The sequence below is a fragment of the Odontesthes bonariensis genome, chromosome 10 (genome assembly GCF_027942865.1).
Source record: "Odontesthes bonariensis isolate fOdoBon6 chromosome 10, fOdoBon6.hap1, whole genome shotgun sequence".
In the NCBI taxonomy this organism is placed as follows: Eukaryota; Metazoa; Chordata; class Actinopteri; order Atheriniformes; family Atherinopsidae; genus Odontesthes; species Odontesthes bonariensis.
Genome location: NC_134515.1, coordinates 17,436,324 through 17,459,049, shown reverse-complemented (window position 1 = coordinate 17,459,049; position 22,726 = coordinate 17,436,324). Strand labels below are relative to the sequence as shown.

Here is a 22,726-nt window from a genome sequence, read left to right as displayed (position 1 = left end):
AGTACTTGATGAAATGTACATAGTACATTTCCACCACTTGTTTTTCGCATACTGTGACACCACATATAACTAAGTTTTTGCTTACTGGTGTGTTTTCTTTGTTTTCTTACTGTTTTTTTTTAAACAGGTTATGGTTTCCTCCAACCAGCTCAAGCTGAGATCTTTGCCCGACAACAGGAGCTCTTGAGGAAGCAAAATCTGGCAAGGTGTGTGTTGCAGTATATGAACTGATAATCACAGGCTATATCACCATAGCTACAATTATTTTGATCTGGGTTTATTGTCATGTATAGAATAGAAGTAGCTTCAAGGTAAAAACCTAGCACTGTATTGTAAATATTTGGCCTCTGTGTTAAAGCCTGCGTTTCATTGCCTCAGACTTGAGATGTCGGCAGAGCTGCTGAGGCAGAAGGAGTTGGAGACTCTCCACCAGCGACAGCAGCAGCAGCAACGTCTGCTGGGCTCCGACCCTCTGACTGCTCTGCCTCCTGGCCTGCCCCCTGACCATCCAGCCCTGCGGAGTCTCCATGACTTCCCAGAGGGACATTCGCTCCGTGAAGAACTGGCCCGCCGCTCAAATGCAATGCTGGTACTTCGCCATGGGGTTGCCACACCCCTCCTAACCCTCAACCAGCAACCGCAACAACCAGGGGCGTCCTCCACGCCCAAAGATACCCATGCCCAGAGCTCCACGGCTGGGTTAGATGTTGAATCCAGGAAGGTGGCCCGCAGAGACCCCCAGACACCTCTACACATTGTGGACCACAGAAGAGGAAGAGTGGACAGAGGAAGGGGGGAAGACATGGAGGTGCACGATGAGGAGATGAAGGACTCGGACAGCGAGACAGAGATGTGTGAAGAGAGGCGGGAGGGTGCCAAGCTCAGCAGTAAACCCAGGGACAGGGACAGAAACAGAGGCAAGGAGACTGGCAGCAAGGGAGGATGTGACCGTGCCAAGGAGACCGGAGAGAGTTCAGGCAGGCTGAGCGCTCCTTGTAGTTCAGCAGGTACAGAGTCACCCAGTCGCCACCTTTTCACCCCTGGACTGGGCAAGGCTGACCTCAAGTACCACCTGCCACCAGGGTTCATGCCTCCGCTGCCTGCTTTTCACGCCCAGTCGCTGCCCTTTGGATTTCCCTACGCCAGCCCTTACTTTCACACGGGTGAGACACTCAGACACACACACACACACAAAGCTTAGTGCTGACATGTGAAACCCATTAGCGTCACTCTGTGTGTGCATGTCTCCTGTGTGGAGACCTCTCCTTGTTAGGGGCCCTGCCTCTGACCCCAGTGTGACCCACACACACACACACACTCACACACACACACCCCCACACACACCAGCAGCAGCACAGCCACAAGGACAGAACATAGTGGGGAGGGGGGGTTGTTTGTCCACACACAGATTTGTCTACATGTGAGGAGCTTCTCAATGACAAGGAAGGATCCTTAATGGCCACATCATAAAATTTCACCAAAGGACTGTTAGCAATGAACCCTTGAAGAACTTGATCCTTTTGTTTCACCCACAATCCATTGCGCATGTTGAGGATGGTGCAAATGGAGGATGAATTGAGGTCGGCATAATATGCATTCATGTTTTTTATTTTCACTGTAAATTTGTTAGCATGGTAATGTGTAACAGAGGCAAGCAGTATATACATCAAAAAGGAAGAAAAATAGTATGTCTGGTGCATAGGCTTATTAGAGGTTAAAACATAGTTAAAAAACTGATGAGAACAATCCAGTTTAATGAAAGTTCAAGATAAAGCACATAAGAGCAATAAGCCTTCATCTGCATCAAGGGTGTATTCCACCAAAAGCCAGACAAGTATAAACTGTCAATATACAGTAAATTAGCGGTAGATGGCCTGCTAACATCTATTTAAAACCAATGTCACATTCTTACTTGTTAGGACTGTTCCTTTGTGTTTTCTGAATGCTTCCCAGCCTAAGACGGATGCAATTTGAAAGTACTCATCCTACCAAAGAAGCATGCTAGATTTTGAGAGGGACTGTCGTGGACTAACGCAGCTGCAGTCATAGAATTTACTAGAATTCATGCAAGTCACTTGCCCGCCTCGAGTAGAAATACCAAATATTCTCTTTGTATCATGTCAGTGTCAGATTTCTGTTGCTGGGTTTCGTCATACGGCTTCAGTGACCTAGTGTTTCCAAAGCAGTCACTAAAAACACTTTTAGATTTATTCATTTCTTAAATGAACGATGACAATTGTGACTCAAAGTACACATATTTAAAGTTAAAGCTTAGTGATGAGACAAACTCACCACAGTTGACTATGTGCCATTTTCCTTTGAAGCAGCTCAAATAAATGCTGTCAGAATGTGCAACAGCTTTGGAGCCAGTGTATATATTGACACATCATTTTCACCTGCTGCTGCTTTTTCAGGCTCTTTGGGAGGTCTTTTCATGGATGGGGAGGACTCAGCCACAGCCAACCCTGTGGAGGACATCAGCAAGTGGAGTGTGGAAGATGTGTGTGGCTTCATAAGCAGCCTGGCTGGGTGTGCTGAATACACACAGGTGAGAGAACAGGAGAGGGAGGAGAGAGAGAGAGAGAAAAGGGAATGGAGGCCAGGGGCAGGCTGACTACTAACCATAGAAGAAGAATAGTGACAAAGATAGGATGAATACTCCAAAGCCACCGTAGTATTAAAAGGGGGGTTTTATTATGTTTAGGTAGAACAACTAAACTTTTTAATGAGAATGGGTGTGGACGCATGAATGGTCACATTCACAGTTTCAGGCAGATTTGTGGGTTTGTGTGAATGAGCGCGCGTAGGTGTACATGTATAGTTTGTGTGAATGAAAAGTGTGGAGCCATTTATTGTTCCAGAATCAATTTGGAAAATGCCAACACATTTGATATTTCAATCATACTCGCTTTATTATGTGGGTTTAAGGAGTTACTAATCATTCTGGATATCGTGCGAGGTGTCCGGATGTCTCACTAACACAACTCCACTGTAAAAAAAACATGGAAGAGCCAATGTTCCACATAAAAATTATTCGACTGGTTCAGCTGAAGGTATCAAGGTTGAAACTGTCCTTGATTTAGACAAAGCATGCATGTATATTTTAAAAAGGGACTCTTCCCTGTGTGAAATGGCTTCCTACAAACCTTAGATGAAATGTAAAATGAAAGAAAGTATTTCACATTATTAGTTGACAGCTATGCTTCTGTCATTAGACCACAATTGGATCGTCCATACTGTGAAAATGTTGATGGGTATGTAACATTTTGGAGTAGAGCAGCTGTTTTGTAGTCGGTGTGAGTGAGTATGTGTAGGCTGTGTGTGTGTGTGTGTGTGTGTGTGTGTGTCGGGGCTGTAGCTGAAGCGGCTGTGTCTCTGCCAGGTGTTTCGGGAGCAGGCCATTGATGGAGAGACATTGCCGCTGCTCACTGAGGAGCACCTGCTCAACACCATGGGACTAAAGCTGGGGCCTGCGCTCAAGATCCGCTCACAGGTACACACACCGTGGAGCTGTGTGTGTTTGAATGTGTGTTCTGTCCTTAGGACCAGGGCAAACTACTAGCATAGTGTAGCATAGCTGATCCCCCTAAACTAGCCTGCCCCCACAGACTACAGCCTCTCTTCTTCTCTCTCTGACATACAAACATTAACCCGCTACACACAGCTCAACAGGCTGTCCTGACAGTCATATGGTCTCTTCTCATGTCCTCAGGTGGCGCGTCGTGTTGGCAGGCTTTTTTACATGACAGGATTCCCGCTGGCGTTCCCGTTTCCACCGTCTGCCGCCCAGCGCCCTCCCGAGCGGGATAGGGACCCCCTGACCACGCCATCTGACACCCCCCTGCCTCTCTCTCTGTCTCTGCAACACCGACCCACCTCCACCAGCAGCAGCTCCTCTCCATACAGCGGCCCCACACCAGGGTGCTCTTCCCCCAAACAGGAAAATGGTAATGGCTCATCGGTGGTGGGAAGATGCGAGGCAAAAACTCCCTCGTAGGGGCGTACAGGCGGGGTCAGAGAGGAAGACCTGTATCAAGCATGTGCCTGAGCAGGGTCACTTGAATCATACAGCCCTTTTCATCCAACTCCCCTTACCTTGAGACCTTTAACCTGAAATTTATGGGAAAATACTGGACTGGAATAAGAAACTTTTGGACAGCCTCTGCAATAGCTGAGCAGAATCCAAAGAAACTGGGCTGGAAGGGAGAAATGTGAACTGACAAGAGGAACGGAGAAAAAGGAAAAGGAGACAGCTGGTCACAGACAGCCTGCCAGAAAAACAGGAGCAGAGCGACATTCTTGCAAGTCAGACAGACGCTAGCGGAAACTCTTCCTTCCTTCCTCGGCAGGAGGAAGCTCTTCTCTCACACACTTTCTTTCTCTTGTCTCCATCTGTGACTGAGCTGACCACAAGCCTCGCAGAGCCCAGAAATTAAAGAGAGACGCATCTCGCCACTTTTCTCTCCTTCCTTCCCTCCCTTCTTTTTTTGACTATTTCCCGAGGCCAAACGGCAGAGTGGCGCTGTCTTTATAGAGGCTGGAGTTGAAACACATGCTCAGCAGCAGTAGATCTGACCAGCTTTCTCTTCTATCACTGCAACTATGCATTCCACTGTCCCGATACCAAAGATGACCGGATGTGTGGAATTGGAACTATGTTTCACAATGTGTCCGTTTCTTTTTGCATTAATTGTCTCAGAGGAAGACTGGTCCAACAGGGAAACGCTAGGCTAGTGCCTCACATAATGGACTCACTCATGTTTGAGCTGACACCGGTAGAGCTGTCATTTGCTGACATACAAAAGGCTTAAAACTGGTCAGAATCGAGGAGCCTCCTCGTGTGTGCAGTCATTGTACACTTGTGTTGACTACTGTGGGAGGTAGGATAAACATGCAAAATTGTACAGAATCACGCTTAAGATGAAAATATTCTGATGGTTACATACGTGGTACTTTCACTTTTTGTTAAATGTAGTTGCACGAAAAAGGATTTCTTTACTGAAAAATGTGACTTGCTGAACTTTGGTGGTACTTTTGTTCATTTTCCTTTTTTTTTCTCAAAAAAAAAAAAAAAAAGTGTAATATTATAAAAGAAGCTCCAATCTCAAATGCTATTCCAGCATATAAATATGAGGACAAAAATATTTATAGGACTTTTGATGTAGTAGATAAAGCAGATATTGATATGTATAAAAATTAGCCCTTAAGATCGATTCCAAAGATACTTTCACTTTGTTTTCTCTTGGTTGCAGGGAAAAGAAAAGGCACAAAGCTCTTAATGCAAATGTTTTGAATTTGTTATGGATTTTCTTTTTTAACAACGCAAGCAATGAATTAAAATGGTCTTTAGATTTCTCTTCAAAGTTTTGTCTTCATCCTATTTTTCTATTCACCACAGTTGAAATAAATCCTAAAGAAATATCACTGCCGTCTCTTTTCCTTTGTGCGAGTGAGCTTTCATCAGACAACCTACAAATGTCTTTTCTTCCTCAGGTGTTTGTGGTTTTTCTACAAAAATATGCAGAGGGTGGGGTATGTGGTCTCCCTGCGTGTGTGAGAGGAGGTGGTGACCCATGATGAGCACAGATCAGGTCAACACCAGCTGTTGGAGTGCGAGGTTCAGCCGCAGGCTGAGGCCTCCCTGCCTGTGGGGGGCAAACCAGACCCTCCTCATATGCACACACACAGGAACGGAACCAGTCCTCCCTCACTTACCTTGCTCTGCACGCTCTGCTGGGACTCTCCTTCGCTTTAGGCAAGCTTTTCTGTACCTGAAGGTTCTGAATTTGCCACAAAAAAAAAAAAAAGTACCACTGAGTAAATGTGACCGGGTGAAAATGTTTCTGAAAATACATATCTGTCTGTGGGATATAGAACCATGTCAAACAACCACTCCACCTTGTCTTGTGCACCAGTGAATTCATGCAATGATCATTTCCCCAAGAAAGGCCAGATTCCCCTTTTAATTTAGCAGTGAATTTGGGTAAAACGTGCAGAGAAGTTGAGAAGTTGGAAGAGGAAAACTGCATCTGAGCATGTGAATACACAGACGGAAAAGACAGTGGTCTGGACAGGGGGTGGGCGAGGACTTGGCACCGAAACAGACACCGGCCTGTGTTGCTGCTCTACCACCTGGGCAGAGTTTTGGCACAGCATCAGACACTACCCTGCCAGCCTGGCACAGCACTGCTGCCTCAGGGCTCAACACCGCCTCTCTGTACCCATCCTCTCGGCCCGGCTCAGCCAGACGCATAGCTACCTCCAAATCGCCCGCTCTTATGAAGCCTGAGGGTGCCTACAGGTGTGCTCATGTAAAGACGAAACAATTTTCTTGCTTCAGGTGCACACAAATTAATCAGCATCCGAAGGAAAAAAAAAAAATATGAAGGTGACACAATCTGGATTCTTGAACTTTGTTTTACAGTTTCATAGCATGATGAAAAATGACATAATCTTGTTTGTACATATGAAGCAGTACAAAATTCTAAAGCTAAAAGCCACAAGTCCAAAAATATGGTGGGTGTAAATGTTGCAAGGGAGAGCGCACAAGCTCCACGAAGGTCAGTCGTCATCAGACAGCTGCAGGTCTTCCACCACGTCCTCGTCTCCCTCCGCCAGTTTTATCAGAGCTGCGGTAGACAGAGGCTGAGGAGCACTGGAGGCCTTTTCATCCCCTTCCTCCTCATCCTCATCCCCATCCTCACCTAGAATAGAGACAGGAAGCACTTACACATCACACTCTCACATTTTTGATGACATAAGCACATAAATGCATTTTACAAAAACACTGAAGAGGTCACATGACTTTTTTTATCCATTTTCCTTCAATGATACTTTTTTGTATTATGTAAAAGTTATCACTCCTAAAAGAAATGATTGTTTACCACAAAAAACGCTTCTCATAAACTGTCTGAAACGCTTTGTTTGAAACCCAGGCTTTTCCTTCTCTACCGAATGACATCACCGTGAGCTACAGCTAAAAGCTCCAATCCTTTGTGCTTATTTTACAGGACAGCGAAGGCTTCCTGTTCAGTTTATTTAAACAAAATACATTTATAGGAGTTATTTCTGGGAATTTAATTTCACAAATAAGGAGCTAGAATTTCTATGCAAACATTTGGCGAATTTCAGGGTGCCCTTCAAATTAAGTGCTGTGATTTTGATTACAGATGAATCATGCTTTTTGCTGTAATTTACAAGATCAGAAAACCATTAGAAATGTATCTTAAGGTTTCCCTCGAGTGAAAAGTGGCATCTTCTAACAACTGGTTTGTTTGATTGATAGTCAAAACCCAAAGTTATTGACTTAATAATAAGTCTGCCGCCTTATGTTATAATTCAATAGTTGCAGTGTTGTTTCCATCAGTAATCAACTTTTACCTTCACAAAGCTTCATAAGAATGACGAACTGTTAGAGCTGAATTAATAATGGTTGAAAACTTTGAAATGTCTGAAAACATGTTTCTGTTTGGATACCCATGATGTACAGACCTAAATCTCCACCCTCCATCCCTTCGCCATCACTTAAGTCAGACAGATCTTCAAGATCATCGTCGTCGTCATCGTCGTCTGATTCAGGGCTGCTCTTCTTATCTGAGGGGAAACAGTGAAAAACATCACAGCACACAGATTTTTGTCTAGTGTTACTTTCTTCAGATTTTCCTAAGTTTGCACTGGTGCATCGCTGACGTCTGTGGACTTTGGAGACGTGGATATGTGGGCCAGGTATCAGAGGCAGCTGGAAGTGTCTATTTCCTCCTGAGATGGAACTGAGAGTCGATTACAGGCGCCGCTGCTGCTGCACAAACACCCATGACAGTTTACTACCGGCAATTTCAGACATCTTATGCTCATGGCCTAAATATAGCAAATGGAGATAGCAGGCGGGTTCCAGAGCTACCGTGATGATGGCAGAGTTGGTGTGTGTGTGTGTGTGTGCTTTAGCATGTGCTAAAGAGAAGTTAGGATAGCACAACACAACTTCAGACAAACTCCTAAGAGTAATGTGTGTGTGTGTGTGTGTGTGTTGTATAGCCAAAAGGGACAACTGGGGTCCATGGGCTTTGAAGTTGAAACGTGATGAGAGGCTGACAGTGTGATGGAGAGAGCCAAAGCAGAGCGACTTCCTCTGTGTGCAACGCTGCTAACACACACACGCAAATAAACAACATCTATTAAAACATCAGGTACTTCTCCCAACTGAATCTAACACAACAAACTTGCTCTCGCTAACTTCCACCCTTTGTAGCTCACATGGTGCGAGCAGATTTCAGTAATGCCTCAGAGGTTGCCCTGAAATGACCTGGATGACTTATTACCACCACAAACACACACACACACACACACACACACACACACGCATCACTCTAAATCATCAACCCACTCCTCTCAGACTCCCCCTCTTTCCAGAAGCATGTGAGACCACAAACAGCTTTGGTGAGCTGCCCAAAAGCTTTTGGCTCTTCAAGACTGGACAACGAGGTGGTGGCTGTGCATTTGAGCATTATCATTGAAATATGCGTGTGTCTGTGTGTGTGTATGAGAACATGCGAGGGCAGCTAGTTGAAGTCCATAGAGCCAGAAAGAGGAATAAAAAAAAGAGGAGAGAAGTGGGAGCAGCCACCTCTGGCTGTTCCAGTGGGCTGGTTTGAATTAGGAACCCCCGCTGGGATCCAAGCCTGTACTTCCTGTTGGAGGGGTTTCAGCTCGTGCGTGTGAGCCTTAGGGGTGGGGCAGAGACGAATGAAAGAGGCGGAGGGCGGGGGAGCCGCTTGCCGGCAGCTGCCCATCCGTTTGTGGGGACTCTTTTTACAATGAAGTCCAGATGCATTTAAAAGGAAAAAAAATTTAAAAAAATCCCCCTGACGCCTACTTCTTTCCTCTGTACAGAGGTTTTTTTTTGTTTTTTTTTTCAGATTGGAGCGTGTCCGAGGTAAAGCTGTGAAAGAGAAGTTGCAGCTGCTTGTGACCTGCGGACGACCCCGAGTGGATGAGACACACGGGGGTGAAAGGATGAGCTGGCTCCTGTTGCCGGGCTGTGAACCAAGCTGTTTGATAAGTGGAGGTTTTCTCTTTAGTTCGAGTTGGGATTTAATTATAATTTCAAGAGAAACAGCCCATGTGGATGTTTTTAATGTCAGGGCCCTGTGGTAACTGCGCTGCAGGTGATCTGCCACATGTAGCCAAAACTTTAAGACTGTGAGCGCCCCAGACACAGTCATTAACTTTTAACTTTGCTTTTACCCAGTTGTGACAAAATACAGCCCCCTAGAGGCCAAGATGGGCAATATATCAAGACTATATGTATGTCAAGTCTGAGAGAAAGCGGTACGAGAGAGTTTGCTTACTTTTCATTTTGAGTCCTGAGTCATCTATGTCGGAGTCGCTGTCAGACTCAAACAGATCCTTAAACTCTTTCTTGTCCTCCACCTTCTTCTCTTGAATCTTCCTCCGTTTGATCTCCGGCAGGTCCAGATCCTCCATCTTTACAAAAAAAGAAATATAAATAAAATCCCCATAAACTTGCTTTCATGGCTTCTATGATGAAAATAAATGAGCCAATTTGCCAGTAAAATGTTCTACTGTAGAGCATGCCTGGTTTGTGATTAATGTAAAAGAGTAATTCTTGTGGGGAAATGATGACATTCAAAGAGGTGAATGCCAGAAGCGATTCAAGGTGACTGAGGCAAATGATGGTGGGCTTTTCAGATGGATAATTACCCTTTCTTTGCCAGAGATCTCCAGCTGGATCTCCTTCTCCCTCAGCTTCTTCCACTGGGTGTAGTACCTGCTGAGGGGAGTCCCTTCCTCCTTGAGCTGCTTCTCCCAGGCCGCCTGACAGAGAGCACAGATGTAGAAGTTATATAGAGGTGTGGACAGATATCAACTGGACTGGATAACAAGGGTTTTATACAATCTGTTAAATCTTTCAGCAGGTTGACCCAGGCTCTAAAATAATCTTAATACATGCAGCTTTCAACAGCATCCTCATATGAACCAGAAACAGACGAGACAGTGCTGAGAGTCAAGAGGATACAGAAGACAAACTGACTGAAGAAGCCTGAAACAAGAGATCTTCTACAGCCCCTAAAGGTCTGTGTGGATGATATTGATTAGGCCCAATCACATTATCTGACCAACAAATCCAATAGGGTGAACAGGCCGCGGCCTCCTTTATCCGTCAGCTTAACGCCTATATCACAATTTGCTGTGCAGCTATGGAGATAGCCGACATGGAAGCGCGCACACACACACAAAAAAAGATATGCTGCTTATAAATTCAGTCATGCAACTTATGCACAAAAAGTATTTCCATGAACAGATAACACAAACGAGAAGCAGGGCTTCATGAATCGGGCTAGTTCTCAGTTTTGGTGACATGTTAGCAGGGGGCTGGTGGCCGGAGGGGGGCCGTGGCCTTTCCACGGCGGCGGCAGCAGGGCTCACCCCTCTCCCTTGCCTGCAGTGACACTTCTACTGCTGTGATGCCAGGGATTCGATGCCATGGTGACAGCCTCCGCCGAGCAGAAAGCCGGGGCGGCAGGCACTGTCACAGTGCCGTTTGAACAGTTTACACACACACTTCCATGTGTGTACACATCAGCTAAATTTACACAAAGACCCTCAGCTTTAATCTAATTATCCAAAGCTTTTAAATATTAATCAGCGCTACACACACAGCCAAGCCATATAAAAATGTATGTGTGTGTAGAGGGAAAGAGATTCTCTGTCTAACACACACACACTCATAGATTCACAAATGGCTACTCATTAAAGGGATAGTTCGCCTCTTTTGACATGAAGCTGTATGACATCCCATATTAGCAATATCATTTATGAACATTGACTTACCCCCCGCTGCGTCCTGTGAGCCGAATTCCAGCTGAGTTTTGGGGTCCACGAAGCTAGTCCGGCTAGTTGGCTGGGGGCACAAAAATAAAGCGTTTTGCTTCTCAAAAAAATATGCATCACAAAATCGTTGTCCAGGAAAAAGTCAGACCTCACTTCGCTTGGCGCTATTTTTGCCTCCCTTGATATCAATGCGTCCAATGTAAAACTGTGCAGACCGAAGAACAGACCGAGCACTCCCTAGCCACCTAGCGATAGCTGCACCTGTTACGGTGTTACTGCTCGGAAGCAGGGGACTGCTCGGTCTGCTCTTCGGTCTGCACAGTTTTACATTGGACGTATTGATATCAAGGGAGGCAAAAATAGCGCCAAGCGAAGTGAGGTCAGACTTTTTCCTGGACAACGATTTTGTGATGCAAATGTATTACTCTTTTGAACGGATATTTTTTTGAGAAGCAAAATGCTTTATTGTTGTGCCCCCAGCCAACTAGCCGGACTAGCTTCGTGGACCCCAAAACTCAGCTGGAATTCGGCTCACAGGACGCAGCGGGGGGTAAGTCAATGTTCATAAATGATATTGCTAATATGGGATGTCATACAGCTTCATGTCAAAAGAGGCGAACTATCCCTTTAAGGGCTCATTTATGTTCAATGTTAAATTCACAGACACATACAGACAGAGCCTTCTGTCCGTCCTCTGCGTTCATTTCGTGCATACTTTGGTACGTTCACAGAGACCATGTGGATGCGTACCCAAACACAGCAAACAGAGCAGTACCACCGGACATCGTGGGAGCAGTACTGTGTGCAGTATAGCTCACGTGGGACCAGAATAAGGAACAAACGAAGACAAAAACAGAAAGGGCAGAAGTGCCTAACAACCATGCCAACGTAAAGCACGCATGGAAGTATGTGGGCAGTGGCGCCTGACAAAGTTTAAAATGGATGCGCCCATTTACATGTGTAAAAGGAGCATAAATGAAGCCTTAAGGCGGCATTGCCTCTGGTTCAAAAGCCTTTAAGAGCTTCAAGTGAACGGTTCCTTCTTACATCAGCTCTGACTTTACACAGGAAACTATCTTTCATTAACAGTTTCGCCAGCAGCACCTTCGCTAACTGAACTGGAGCCCAAGGGGGATATTTCAGGGTTTTAATATTTGTAATTCAGTAAAAAGTAACAATGTTGATTCTTCACTTCTACAGTTTGGTTCACGTTCTTCCAGTTCACTCCTCATCAAAAAACCTTCACTAGCTGTCTAAAACCAAGTTCAGACTACAAGATTTGTGTTGCATTGTTTACACTATACATGTTTCTACTGTGTTTTTAAGTCTTATTGTGTTCACACTACACACCTGTTCTGTGACGGGGGGGGGGCCTCACACTCCAGACAGTTTTTCTCCAGTGACACAACAAAGCTGTCCTCCTTCTGCATCACAGCTTATGTTTATGAACTGAAATGATGGACTTAACTTTAACTACTTCCTTACTGTTTTATCAGCACCTCTGTTATGAATATAACAGCTAGAATGACAGTGGCAGAAGGAGCGTTTTTGGGTGAATGTGGACAAAACAACAACCAAAGAGCGGTTGAACAGTCAGTATTTTGCTCGGAAATCTTCCTAACTGAGACCCGGAAGTATCCGAGTAGGAGCCAGATAAGAGCCGTTTGAATTCTCTGCATCCTTAGCCAAGGAGCCTCAATGTGTCCTTGCTCATCTGCTTTAGCATTGGATATTGGACCATCGTTTATGAAAGAAAAGAGGCAATTCCATCCCACAATTCCTTGCAGCCACACATTTTCAGGGCAGCACTCGATCATTTTCATCCCGTCATATTTACTGTGTGCATAAACATGTGGAAAAAAGAGTATACGCCAGTGGCTTGTGTGAGCAGCACTTTATTTAACTTTTTAAAACAAATTATTTTATTTTTGTTATGATCTTCAATAATAAATATTCTATATTATCCCTAATATGAAATGCATGACATAACCTTCAGATAACAGTGTGATAAGACTGCAATAGACAAAGCATCTAAAGCCCTTTTTGTAAATGATCTATAAAACCTTTGTAGTTTTATTGATGCAGACCTACATCACAATTTAGTGTCTATGTGGTCTGATTCTCATTGCAGTGTGGTCGTCTTTTCCTCAGTCCTCGAGAATTTCTCCTACCACCTTTCCTTTACCTCACAGTGTTTTCCATGCTATACCAGACAGAGAGACACTAACTTCACTGTTGCTCCATTCCTCTGTTTACGGTTTTAGCAGCTAACATAAAGAGCTGCCGCTTATAGGATTAATATTTTACTATTCTTTGTTTTTGTGACGGCAATTATCAGAGATGTTCTGGTGGTGCATTCAATGACAAATTGGAAATCACAATCGCCAACTCCCCGTGGTTTAGAAAAAAAAAATTTAAGAAAAAAAAGCCAATTAAAAGTAAAGTATCAGCTTGTTTGTTTCTTCAGCTAGGGGAACAAATGCAACTGTAATATACATGATAAATGATGAGATCTGATGTTAATATCGAAGCAAAAAGCAAGATTATCAACATCCTATTTCTGGAGTACAGCGAAAACATCTGAACTTTAAGCCAGATGGAGATAACGAGAAGAGGCTGGATAATCTTGTCAAGTGACAAGTGACAGGTTTCCTTTGAAACTCTGAAAACTCATATGACGACTCATTTTCAAACATATGAGGCCTAAATTAAAATACCAGGGTAGAGATTCTGAGTTGGAAGTGACTTCAAACAACCAAACCTTGATTCTCACATTTGCCCAATTCATTTTGTGATCGAATCTGCACGGATAATCAGTGAAATACTTCAAACTAAAATTCCAGAATCTAATAGTTTAAAGCTCAGAACAAAAAAGTTCCTTCATTGAACAATAGTTTAGAGCTTAAGACGAAGTAACTAAACAACTATAAGCAGATGTGTGGTACTAATCTCTACATCTGCTGTAATATTTTGACATAGATTAATTATTTTGATGTGAGTTTGTGCAATATGAACAGCACGCAGCCTCTTCAGAGGCACGTCTCAATATACCAGGTAGTCTGAAGGCCTTTTAGTGTACCAAATGAGTGGAATACAGGTGGTGAGTGGTTAATGACGTGAATTAATAAGGTGCACTGTTGCAAAATAAACTGAAATGAGTGTAATTGTAGAGCACCACCCTCTTACTTTACACTTCACAAAAACTTAACATGAGGAAACAGAACAGCCAAAGAGATGAGGCAAATGAGGAAAAAATTCCTGGAGATGCAGCCCGTCTTTCACAGCACCTCCCACACTCACCACAGCGGCGGCATCAGCCACTCCGAAGGCGGCCTTCTGTCTCCGTCCTGTGATGTAGTTGCTGTTCTCCTGTACTTTCTCCAACAGCTGGCGCACCGGCTTCGAGTAATTGGCCACTTTGCATTCCTTCAGGAAAGCTTTCAGCTGCAGGGACACAGAAAAGGAGCATGAGAAAAAAGGAAATGCCAAAAAAGTCCCCCCCCCCTCCCAAAAAAAATGCATTACGTTGGAGGATTTGTGGTCATTTCCAATGAAGGAAGCATATTAACAGGACCTGAATTCTCTATACAGTACATAAACTCTAATTATGACTTTCGACATTTCTCATGTATAATTCTACAGATGAGTGGAGATTTAAAAGGTTGAAATACCTGAACAACGGTGGGCAGGGCCAGCTCAGGGAAGCCAATGGTGCTGGCCTGGGTATGAAAGTATTCCAGCACCAGGTCATACAGTTGGTCAATCAACCCGTCCTAAAGTCAAACAGAGCCACAAAATTCACACTTTGCATTCATGTGTATAATTCAGTGTACTGATATCCTCTTTATTCTGCAGACTACGTACTCAAAGACAACTCACCTGGTCAACAAGCAGCACAAAATATTAAAAAATATTCAAGCCAGACTTTGAAACCTCTGTGTAACAATGACTAGAATAAGCCTTCTTTGTCTTTATATTCCCTACCAAGTAGAAAAGTGTGAGAATTAAAAAAAAAAAAAAAAAACAACAACCAATGACACGACATCTTTTTAAAGAAGGTCTGAACCCATGTTGTACTTCATTTTCACCAAAGTCGAGCAACTTGACAATAGTATAAATCAACAATTAAAGCCTTCAGCAGAGTAGGTGCTAGAAGCGTAGCTGCTTCTCTTTGTGAATACAAATGCAAACGTTTCAAGCCTGCATAGACCAACTTGTTTCCAAATTAAGGCTGATCTGTTTGCTCAAACGGGTCTGTTGTGAGTTTATGAGGCAGCTACCCAGGTGACCGCAATGTGAACAGTCCTAGTGAGCGGAGTGCGGGGGATAATCCCCGTGATTCGTCCTGCAATCCTCTTGGCTGCGGCACTAAGCACGGCGACTCAGGGACAGTTTTAGAGCCCTGACAAGGGGCTGTCAGCGCTGCCCTCAATCCCCTTATGCAGACACACAAGCTAAGTGAGCCACTCAGCTCACCTCAGCCTGATCAGCTGCTCCTTCTAAGAGCAATAAAGATGCAAACAGCTTCCACTCTTTCCCAGCTGGTCACAGTAAAGATTACCTTGTAGGCTTTCTCCATTAGGTTGATTTTGTTCAGCTTCAGGATGACCGCAAAGTTGATGGGTTTATTACTCATTCGGCCTGGTTTCCTGTTAAAGTCCACTTGTTGGAAAATCTGTGAAAGAGAAGCAATCAGGCAACACTGGAATCTGATATTCCTGATTTAAAAAAAAAAAAAAAAAAAAAGAGCAACAAACACACCCTCGCATGAGTTCATAAGACCAGCACACAAAGCAAATAAAAGTTGAACATTTTCCACCATTCTTTTTGGTTAACTACTGCTTGTACAGTGGCAGTGTACTACCGACGCAACATGGACGTTCTTTGATGTTCACTTAAGTAATTCCCACCACCCTGCTATATGAGAAACTCTATTTCGGTTTAAATAAACACTAATTCTACATCTCTCTGTCTTTTCTCCAAAGATTTTACAGCCTCTGGCCACATTTCATTTGCTGTATGTTGAACATGTTTTGACAATTACCATTCAACGTCTCATTTTAAAAACTGCAGCGTTACCGAGACGACATATTTCTATCTTAGGCTGTGAAAGTACATTCTAGCCAACGTGTGGGCCATTTGTCTACAAGCTTCAGCTTTCACATCTGCCTACAGTGTGCAAGTGAAATTCTGTTTTGTATTTGTGTATTGAGCTATTTCTGTCTCTCTGTATCTGTGTGCGTGCGTGTGTGTGTGTGTGTGTGTGTGTGTGTGTGGCCGTTAATGTTCACTGTGTGCGCAGCACAGCAACGCTCCTGGCCGGTGCTGTCTGTACAAACATAGGATGTGGTGGCGGTCTGCGGGGGAGCCAGGGGGAAGTGGGAAGGCATGGGCCAACCCTGGTGTGCTCACACACACACACACACACACACACACACCAACACGGCACAGCTACTGAAGCAGGAAGCTCCAAATCATACACCCCCCTCGGAGACACGAGAACACACACAGGCACAGACACACAGGAGGAAAGAGGGCTGCTTCTGCTGCTCTAATTAAAACAGTAGCAACGTACCTCAGCCTGCCTTTAACAAGGGGAACAGTAAGGGAGAAAAAACACAGGAAGTACTGTGCGTCACAAATAAACACAGCTTGCTGTTGGGGGTTAGGGGGAGGGGGCTATGAGAGTGCATGTGCGGGGGGGCATAGGCAGAGAGGATGTGGTCTGCACAGCATGTTAGGACCAGAGTGTAAACCAGTACCGTGCTTTTATCGGGTCGGTCAAACTGCTGCAAGCTCACACAAACACACACATTTTCATAAAGCGTACACTGACCACTCCCAGTGGGACGAGCTTGTTGCTCTCGCCAGCACACTGCTCTCCTCCGAAAAACCACAACAAAGCTGTGCAGCATGTGCAGTGCACAACTCAGACAAGTGCGTAGAACCATGTGCTTCACACCTGACCCCGAGAGAATGTTGTCAGTTGGTGACCTATGATTGGTCTGATAACAAAAGATGGCTCTGGCACAGCTCTATCCTTCGATCATTTCCTCCTGAGCCCCTTCAGTTGTGGCCGTTGAGACCATAATGCCTTTCACACACAGCTGATGTTTTTCCACAGCAAACCACCGACGGAACATTTCATCACATCTACCTTTTCATTGTTTCCATTTGTGAAAAACGCAATTAACTGACTGTTCTTTATTCAAGCTCATTTCAAACTATTGGAGGGCTTCAAGCTGTGTTTTGATGTGAACAACTTCAGTTGAGAACACTGGAAACTTGAGTTGACTCCCTTTTAGCCTCACTGCTCATATAAGATCTGTATTGTGGTTAGTGGAGATGACATGAGGTCTTACCTCTAAGAGGAAAGGCAGAACAGGCACAAACGTGTTGGTGCTGCTCGACAGCAGAGTGAGGGCTCTGCAGCAGTGCATCCTCAGAGGGTAATATCTTGCTGTTGGCACCAGTCTGAAAGAAAAAACAAAAAAACAGTCTATGTCTCCACCTGCTGTTGGTAAAATGTACAGTGGCTTGGGCTCACACTGTCATAATGCCCAAAATTAAAAGCAAAATCCAGCCAGGATTGAAAGCATGAATTTATGACCGATTGAGACTTTTGGGCGATGACATTTCTACAAACTACATATAGCAAGGCCCAAAATGGGTTACATTGCAAACAGACTGTATGCAGTCTGTTAAAAAAATATTTTTTTAAATTTGCTTTTAGTGATAACATTGTGCACTGGAGACCATCACATTCCTTGTGTGCATACCAGACAATTAACTTAATGACTATAAAACTGTTTTAAACAGCTAAAACATACTCCTCATGTATTTCTAATGAGCAATCTTCAGTATGTATGTCACTGTTAAAATTAAATAAAAGTCGTACTATCTTTATGACTATCTGAAATTATTCACACAAAGTACTATAAAAGCCAAACTCACAGAGAAGCACCAATTCACAGAATGTTAAACACTGTAAAATAATCAATAATTAATGTAATTCACAAAGGTGACAGAATTAACAAGGAATCTGGATATGTTGCAGATTTATTTTATGGCATATCATCTACTTTAATTAAGATGATACGACTGCATACTCACTTGATGGTGCCAATTATGACTTGGCAGAGTGGATAGATCAGAGGTTGGAGAACATCACTGGGGTGCAGGGTGCTGAGGACCCGACACCACAGGTACAGACAGTGAATATACTGCCAGTTGTACACCGACTGATACGTTTCCTAGCAACAATCAACCAAAGGAAAAAAAAATAAAAAAATGTCATACAAGATCAGGTGGGTGTGTTGAAAACATTTAAGTATAACAGATTAGCAGTGTAGTCTTTAAACATCAAGTCTATATTTTCAAACCAACTTTAATCAAGGACAGTTAGACCTTCCTTTTACATTTAATACACCTTTTGAATAGGGGGGGGATTCAGGAAATACACAGGCACTAATGGAATAGAATTACAAATAAATTTTAAATATTCAAAAACCCAAATTACTGAACAATACTTCAGTAATCGTATCTGTTTCATCTGGGACTGAGACTTTTCCCAGGAATTAGGGTCTTTTGGAGTCTCCAAAATCTTCGACCCCTTGCATTTGAGCTGCAGAGATGAATGAAGGCAGTCCCTGTGGATACTGACGACAGAAACCGGTACTTTTGGGGTGGAGCACCCAAGAATAATTAATAGCGTCTGCCAAATGCATAAACACGAACAAGTGATTCTAGCATTTTAATCATCTCATGGTCAATTTTTGCTCCAAGTATAATATTTGCTTTAATGGGAGGTGAAGCAATAATTCTTGCAACAAAAACAAAAACAAAACAAAACTTGGTCATCAGGCCAGCTAACCCATTTGAGGAAAGAGATGAAACAAAGCTGTAGTGTTAATGTGGAGGTGCAGCATTAATAATGAAAATAGATAAGTGAATTACAGAAACAGAGTTTATCATCTGGTTGTTTCACAGTGGCTCTGCTCTAAAGCACAAATGGAAGCACGACACCTCGGCTCAACCAAGTGGGAAGGTGCTTCATCTGTCAAGCGCAACTGAATCGCATTTTTTTCCTTTTCAATGTAGCTTTCCTACGTTCTTTGTGAACTACAGATGAGTACCTCTTTTTAAACAGAAGTGCGGCTCCAGCGTGCACAGGCGAGTGGAGACACACTTTTTATACAGAAAGAAACTTATCTGCCAAAACTTTGCAGAACTTAAGGACATTTATCAGTTTGAAAAGAAATGTCTGCAGAACTGAAAGAACCGGTTGCTTTTGGTTGAAAACACTTCTCCTGAGGGCTTTTAAAACAGACCATTGCATCAAGGACATACAGAGTAAACGAACAAACCTTCTTCTTCATGGTCATGGCGTTTCTGAGGTGAATAGCCAGCTGTCGGATGTAGATGAAGGCATGTTGATAGGTGGCCTGTGTGTCCAGGGCATACATTTCTGTAAGAGTTCTCTGCATGAAGTTGATCAGGGGAAGCGCGTTGGGAGATGTAAACTTGCAGTTTTGTACATAAGACATGTACATTTGCTGCAAAGAGAAAGAAAACTGGCATCAAAAGCAGAACAGAGTGCTGCGGAGAAAAATAGATCAAAAGAAAAAGTTATCTCCTTGTGTTTTGACTTGACTGTGCAGGTTTCCCTGTTCCAAGTCCATTTTACACCCAGTTCTGCTTCGTATCTCCCCAGTTAAGCTGCTCACCTTGAGAATAGGGTTAAGATGCGTTGCCTGCTTGTGTCTGCAAATTTTGTTGAGAGCCAAGAAGGCGAGAACCCGACTCGTCTCCTCCCCTGTGCTCCACTGCTTCATTAGTTGCTAGACAGAAAAATAAGGAGGTTACAAAAGGAGACACTTGAAAATTTCCAAATGAACAATCCTCTCAATCCAAACACTTCGGGGTTCTAAGCTTACCTTAATGAGGTGGCGACACTGTTTGGGTAGACACAGGTAATAAGGTATGAGCTGATTGGCATGCTGTAGAACTGCGCTGATGACTGTCGATTCCGTTAGACAGGATAACAGCTACAGGTAGAGATCAAGAAAATGAAGAAAAAAAAATATGTTTATATATTACAGGGATGTTTTCAGGACAAAGAGGTAGTGGAGGAATATTCAAGCAGATGTTCAACTCTTTAATATAATTACGCTGTGTCAAAGAAAAAAAACACAAATATTTCTATTCTCTCTTTACTGTAAATCATGATCAAATCAAAGGGGGACAAGCTCACACACACAAAACAGACCACGATACAAACCTGAACTACTCCACTGAGATACATCTTGACATCAGTCTGATTCCTTGGCCATTTTGAACTAGATGAAGGGAGAACCAGCCTGACGGCAAAACAGAGAAAAAGTTGGGAGTTGAACTGCTTCAGCTTCACTGACATCAACATGACATGAAATCAGCAGATGCTCTGGTACTTTCATACTTTTTCTGCTCCTTATCTGGCTTCAGGTTGAGCATCCTCTGCAGGGTCGCGTGAATATCTCGGATACAAAACAGGACCAAAGCGTTGAACACTGCAGAGACGACAAGAAAAATAGGCTTACAATGAGCCCCCGTAACTGAATGTTAAAAAAAAGAGAAATAAGAAAATGTGCTTGGGGAAATAAAAAGGGTCGGAAATGGTAAAGCGAAACAGGGAAATAAATAAGTTAGTTTCATTCTATTTCAGTTCCATTTATTGGCAAATCAAGGTATTTATTGAGCCATTTATATATTTGTGATTATGGCAGTTTCAGTCCTCCATAAAAAAATATATATATACTAATTTTATACTGACAGGAAAAGAAATACAACAATAAAAATAATAACAATTAATAAAATCAGCAGACCCTTAATTAACTTAATTGGAATCAAAGAACATTTTTCAATTCTGATAAAATGATTTGATGGACGAATGGATTTATTATCAAACCATTTCAGCTATAAAGGGAAGTATTGACAGCTAAAGTCACATGGCTGGCCAGATTTATAGTCTTGTTTGTTGATTCTGGTCTCAGATACAATTCAAAGTTACAGTAACTTTATCAAAGACCAAGAGAGAAAGAGAAGATTATGATACTGTAAATCGTGTTTCATTTTGTATCTGATCCCTTTGCCAGAGGAACTGTACGTGTTCTTTCACATGGGAGAACATGAAGCTGTAAAAGGTAAAGGCTCGGTGAATAATAACGTACACATTTCTGAGGATGGTCGAACCCTGCACGATATCGAAACATAAATGGTTCATAATCAGAAAAATGATGCATTGTTGTTGCGCTGGTAATAAAAATGTTTCAAACAACAGGCTTCTCTGACATTGTTACTGATGGCCAACGTTACTTTACTGTCACTGACGTGTCCAAGTGGGAAACAAACAGAGCGCACATTACTCAAATACTGTATAAATGACATCAGCCATATGCTGAGTTGAAACACGACAGTAAACTTAAACGTTACTTAAACCTCACTGTAACTTTAACTTAACTGCATATAACATCACTGACAGTCAATACATATACAAGTAAGTTGTTTTCACTTTAAAATCAATCTACAGTATATTCCAACTGCTGTATACAGCAAATGTAAAAGACAAAAGGCAATTCACCCATGAAAACACCGGCACCATGACCTACCTGAACTGTCAGCCACTTTGTACCGACACTGAACCCCTCCGTCACCCTTCGTCGTGGCGACGGCAGCCTTAAAGGCCTGAGTGACTTCTCTGAAGAGTCGAGGTGTGGGTTCTTTCTTCAGAGCAGCCCTCCAGTCTTCAATCATTTTATCTGTGACTTTGATCGTCTCCACAGCCTTTTTGGTCTTCTTAGAACCTTTCTGACCCTCTTGGTTGTCTTCATCATCGTCACCGGAGCTGGCGTCCTGCAAATAAAACATGCCAATGTGAGGTTCTTTACAATTCAGGACTCACCATGAATAAACACACCAGCAATTGGTTTACCTCCAGTGCAGATGGTAGGTGGTGGTACTTTTTCTCATCTTCATCATCAGAGCTGTCTGTGTCGTCAAAATTTAGCAGCGTTTTGTCATTGTCCTGCAGAAACTTGTAGAACTCAGGATCTTTGTTCTGCAACCTGGACAGCTGCGCCTTGTGCTGAGAAGCTTTACCTTTCTTCTTTTCATTTCTGTAACAGCATGATTTACAAAGAGTTACAAGTCCGCTCGAGAGGTTTAATCTTACCAGTCTGTAGATGTAAATCATCCCATAACAAAGGACTCACATTTTAGAGTTCACGTCTTTCTTTTTCTTCTCTTTGGGAGTCTCTTCTTCTGAATAATCTTCATCTTGAGACTCAAAGCCTGACAGCAGGAACTCGTCCATACTGAGGTCCCCTAATTTCCTACAGGAGAGGTAGAAATTGAGTTAATGCAGGTTGGCACACGTGTTTTCGTCATGTTGTAAAGCTTCTAGGGTTAGTGGAAACGATTGTTTTTTTGGGATGCCCAGTAGAGAGTTAGCTGAAAATATTTTCTTTTCTACTCTTGAATAGTTTTTGACAAGAGAAACAAACTTAGCATAGAGTGGTTAGCATAACCACTCAATGCTAACGCTATGGATAGCTTAACACAGTCGCACCACGTTAAAAACATTCTCGCAAATATCACAAATTCAACAACGGACTGGACAGCACGTAAACTTTTCAATACAACATCAGCTATAAGCTAAATATCATTATGTACACACAATAAAACAAAATAACTTCCAACACACCTTTTCTGTTTCGCTGCCATGCTGGAACCAAAACGTGATGCTAAAACTCAATACCCACAATCCCCTGGTGCAAAACGAAACAATTGGTTTTATGTTTCATGGGTTTCGGTGTGATAAGGTCCTTGATTTCATAAT

At 43.1% G+C, this 22,726-nt stretch overlaps 2 protein-coding genes across 5 annotated transcripts in view; one reads left to right on the top strand and one right to left on the bottom strand.

Moving 5' to 3' along the window:
* samd11 (sterile alpha motif domain containing 11) overlaps nt 1-5,424 on the top strand; it is a 51,958-nt gene extending 46,534 nt beyond the window's left edge. For 3 of the 4 annotated variants that reach the window (XM_075476557.1, XM_075476560.1, XM_075476559.1), the window contains 5 exons: nt 128-206; nt 379-1,163; nt 2,415-2,548; nt 3,383-3,493; nt 3,713-5,424. In XM_075476557.1, coding sequence (XP_075332672.1) covers nt 128-206; nt 379-1,163; nt 2,415-2,548; nt 3,383-3,493; nt 3,713-3,997 — 1,394 coding nt within the window. In that variant the 3' untranslated portion in view covers nt 3,998-5,424. The remainder of the gene's footprint in view (nt 1-127; nt 207-378; nt 1,164-2,414; nt 2,549-3,382; nt 3,494-3,712) is intronic. The other variant, XM_075476558.1, reaches the window with a different exon arrangement.
* Nucleotides 5,425-6,399: 975 nt separating this feature from the next.
* noc2l (NOC2-like nucleolar associated transcriptional repressor) lies at nt 6,400-22,659 on the bottom strand. The gene is made up of 18 exons (XM_075476552.1): nt 22,592-22,659; nt 22,101-22,220; nt 21,821-22,004; nt 21,498-21,741; nt 20,309-20,399; nt 20,132-20,210; nt 19,788-19,898; nt 19,578-19,691; nt 19,218-19,406; nt 17,965-18,104; nt 17,214-17,325; nt 15,413-15,526; nt 14,523-14,624; nt 14,152-14,295; nt 9,721-9,834; nt 9,348-9,483; nt 7,492-7,593; nt 6,400-6,704 (listed from the first exon to the last, which is right to left on the bottom strand). The coding sequence occupies exons 1-18, from the start codon at nt 22,609-22,611 to the stop codon at nt 6,562-6,564; spliced, it is 2,259 nt and encodes a 752-aa protein (XP_075332667.1). The 5' UTR covers nt 22,612-22,659; the 3' UTR covers nt 6,400-6,561.
* Nucleotides 22,660-22,726: the final 67 nt, after the last annotated feature.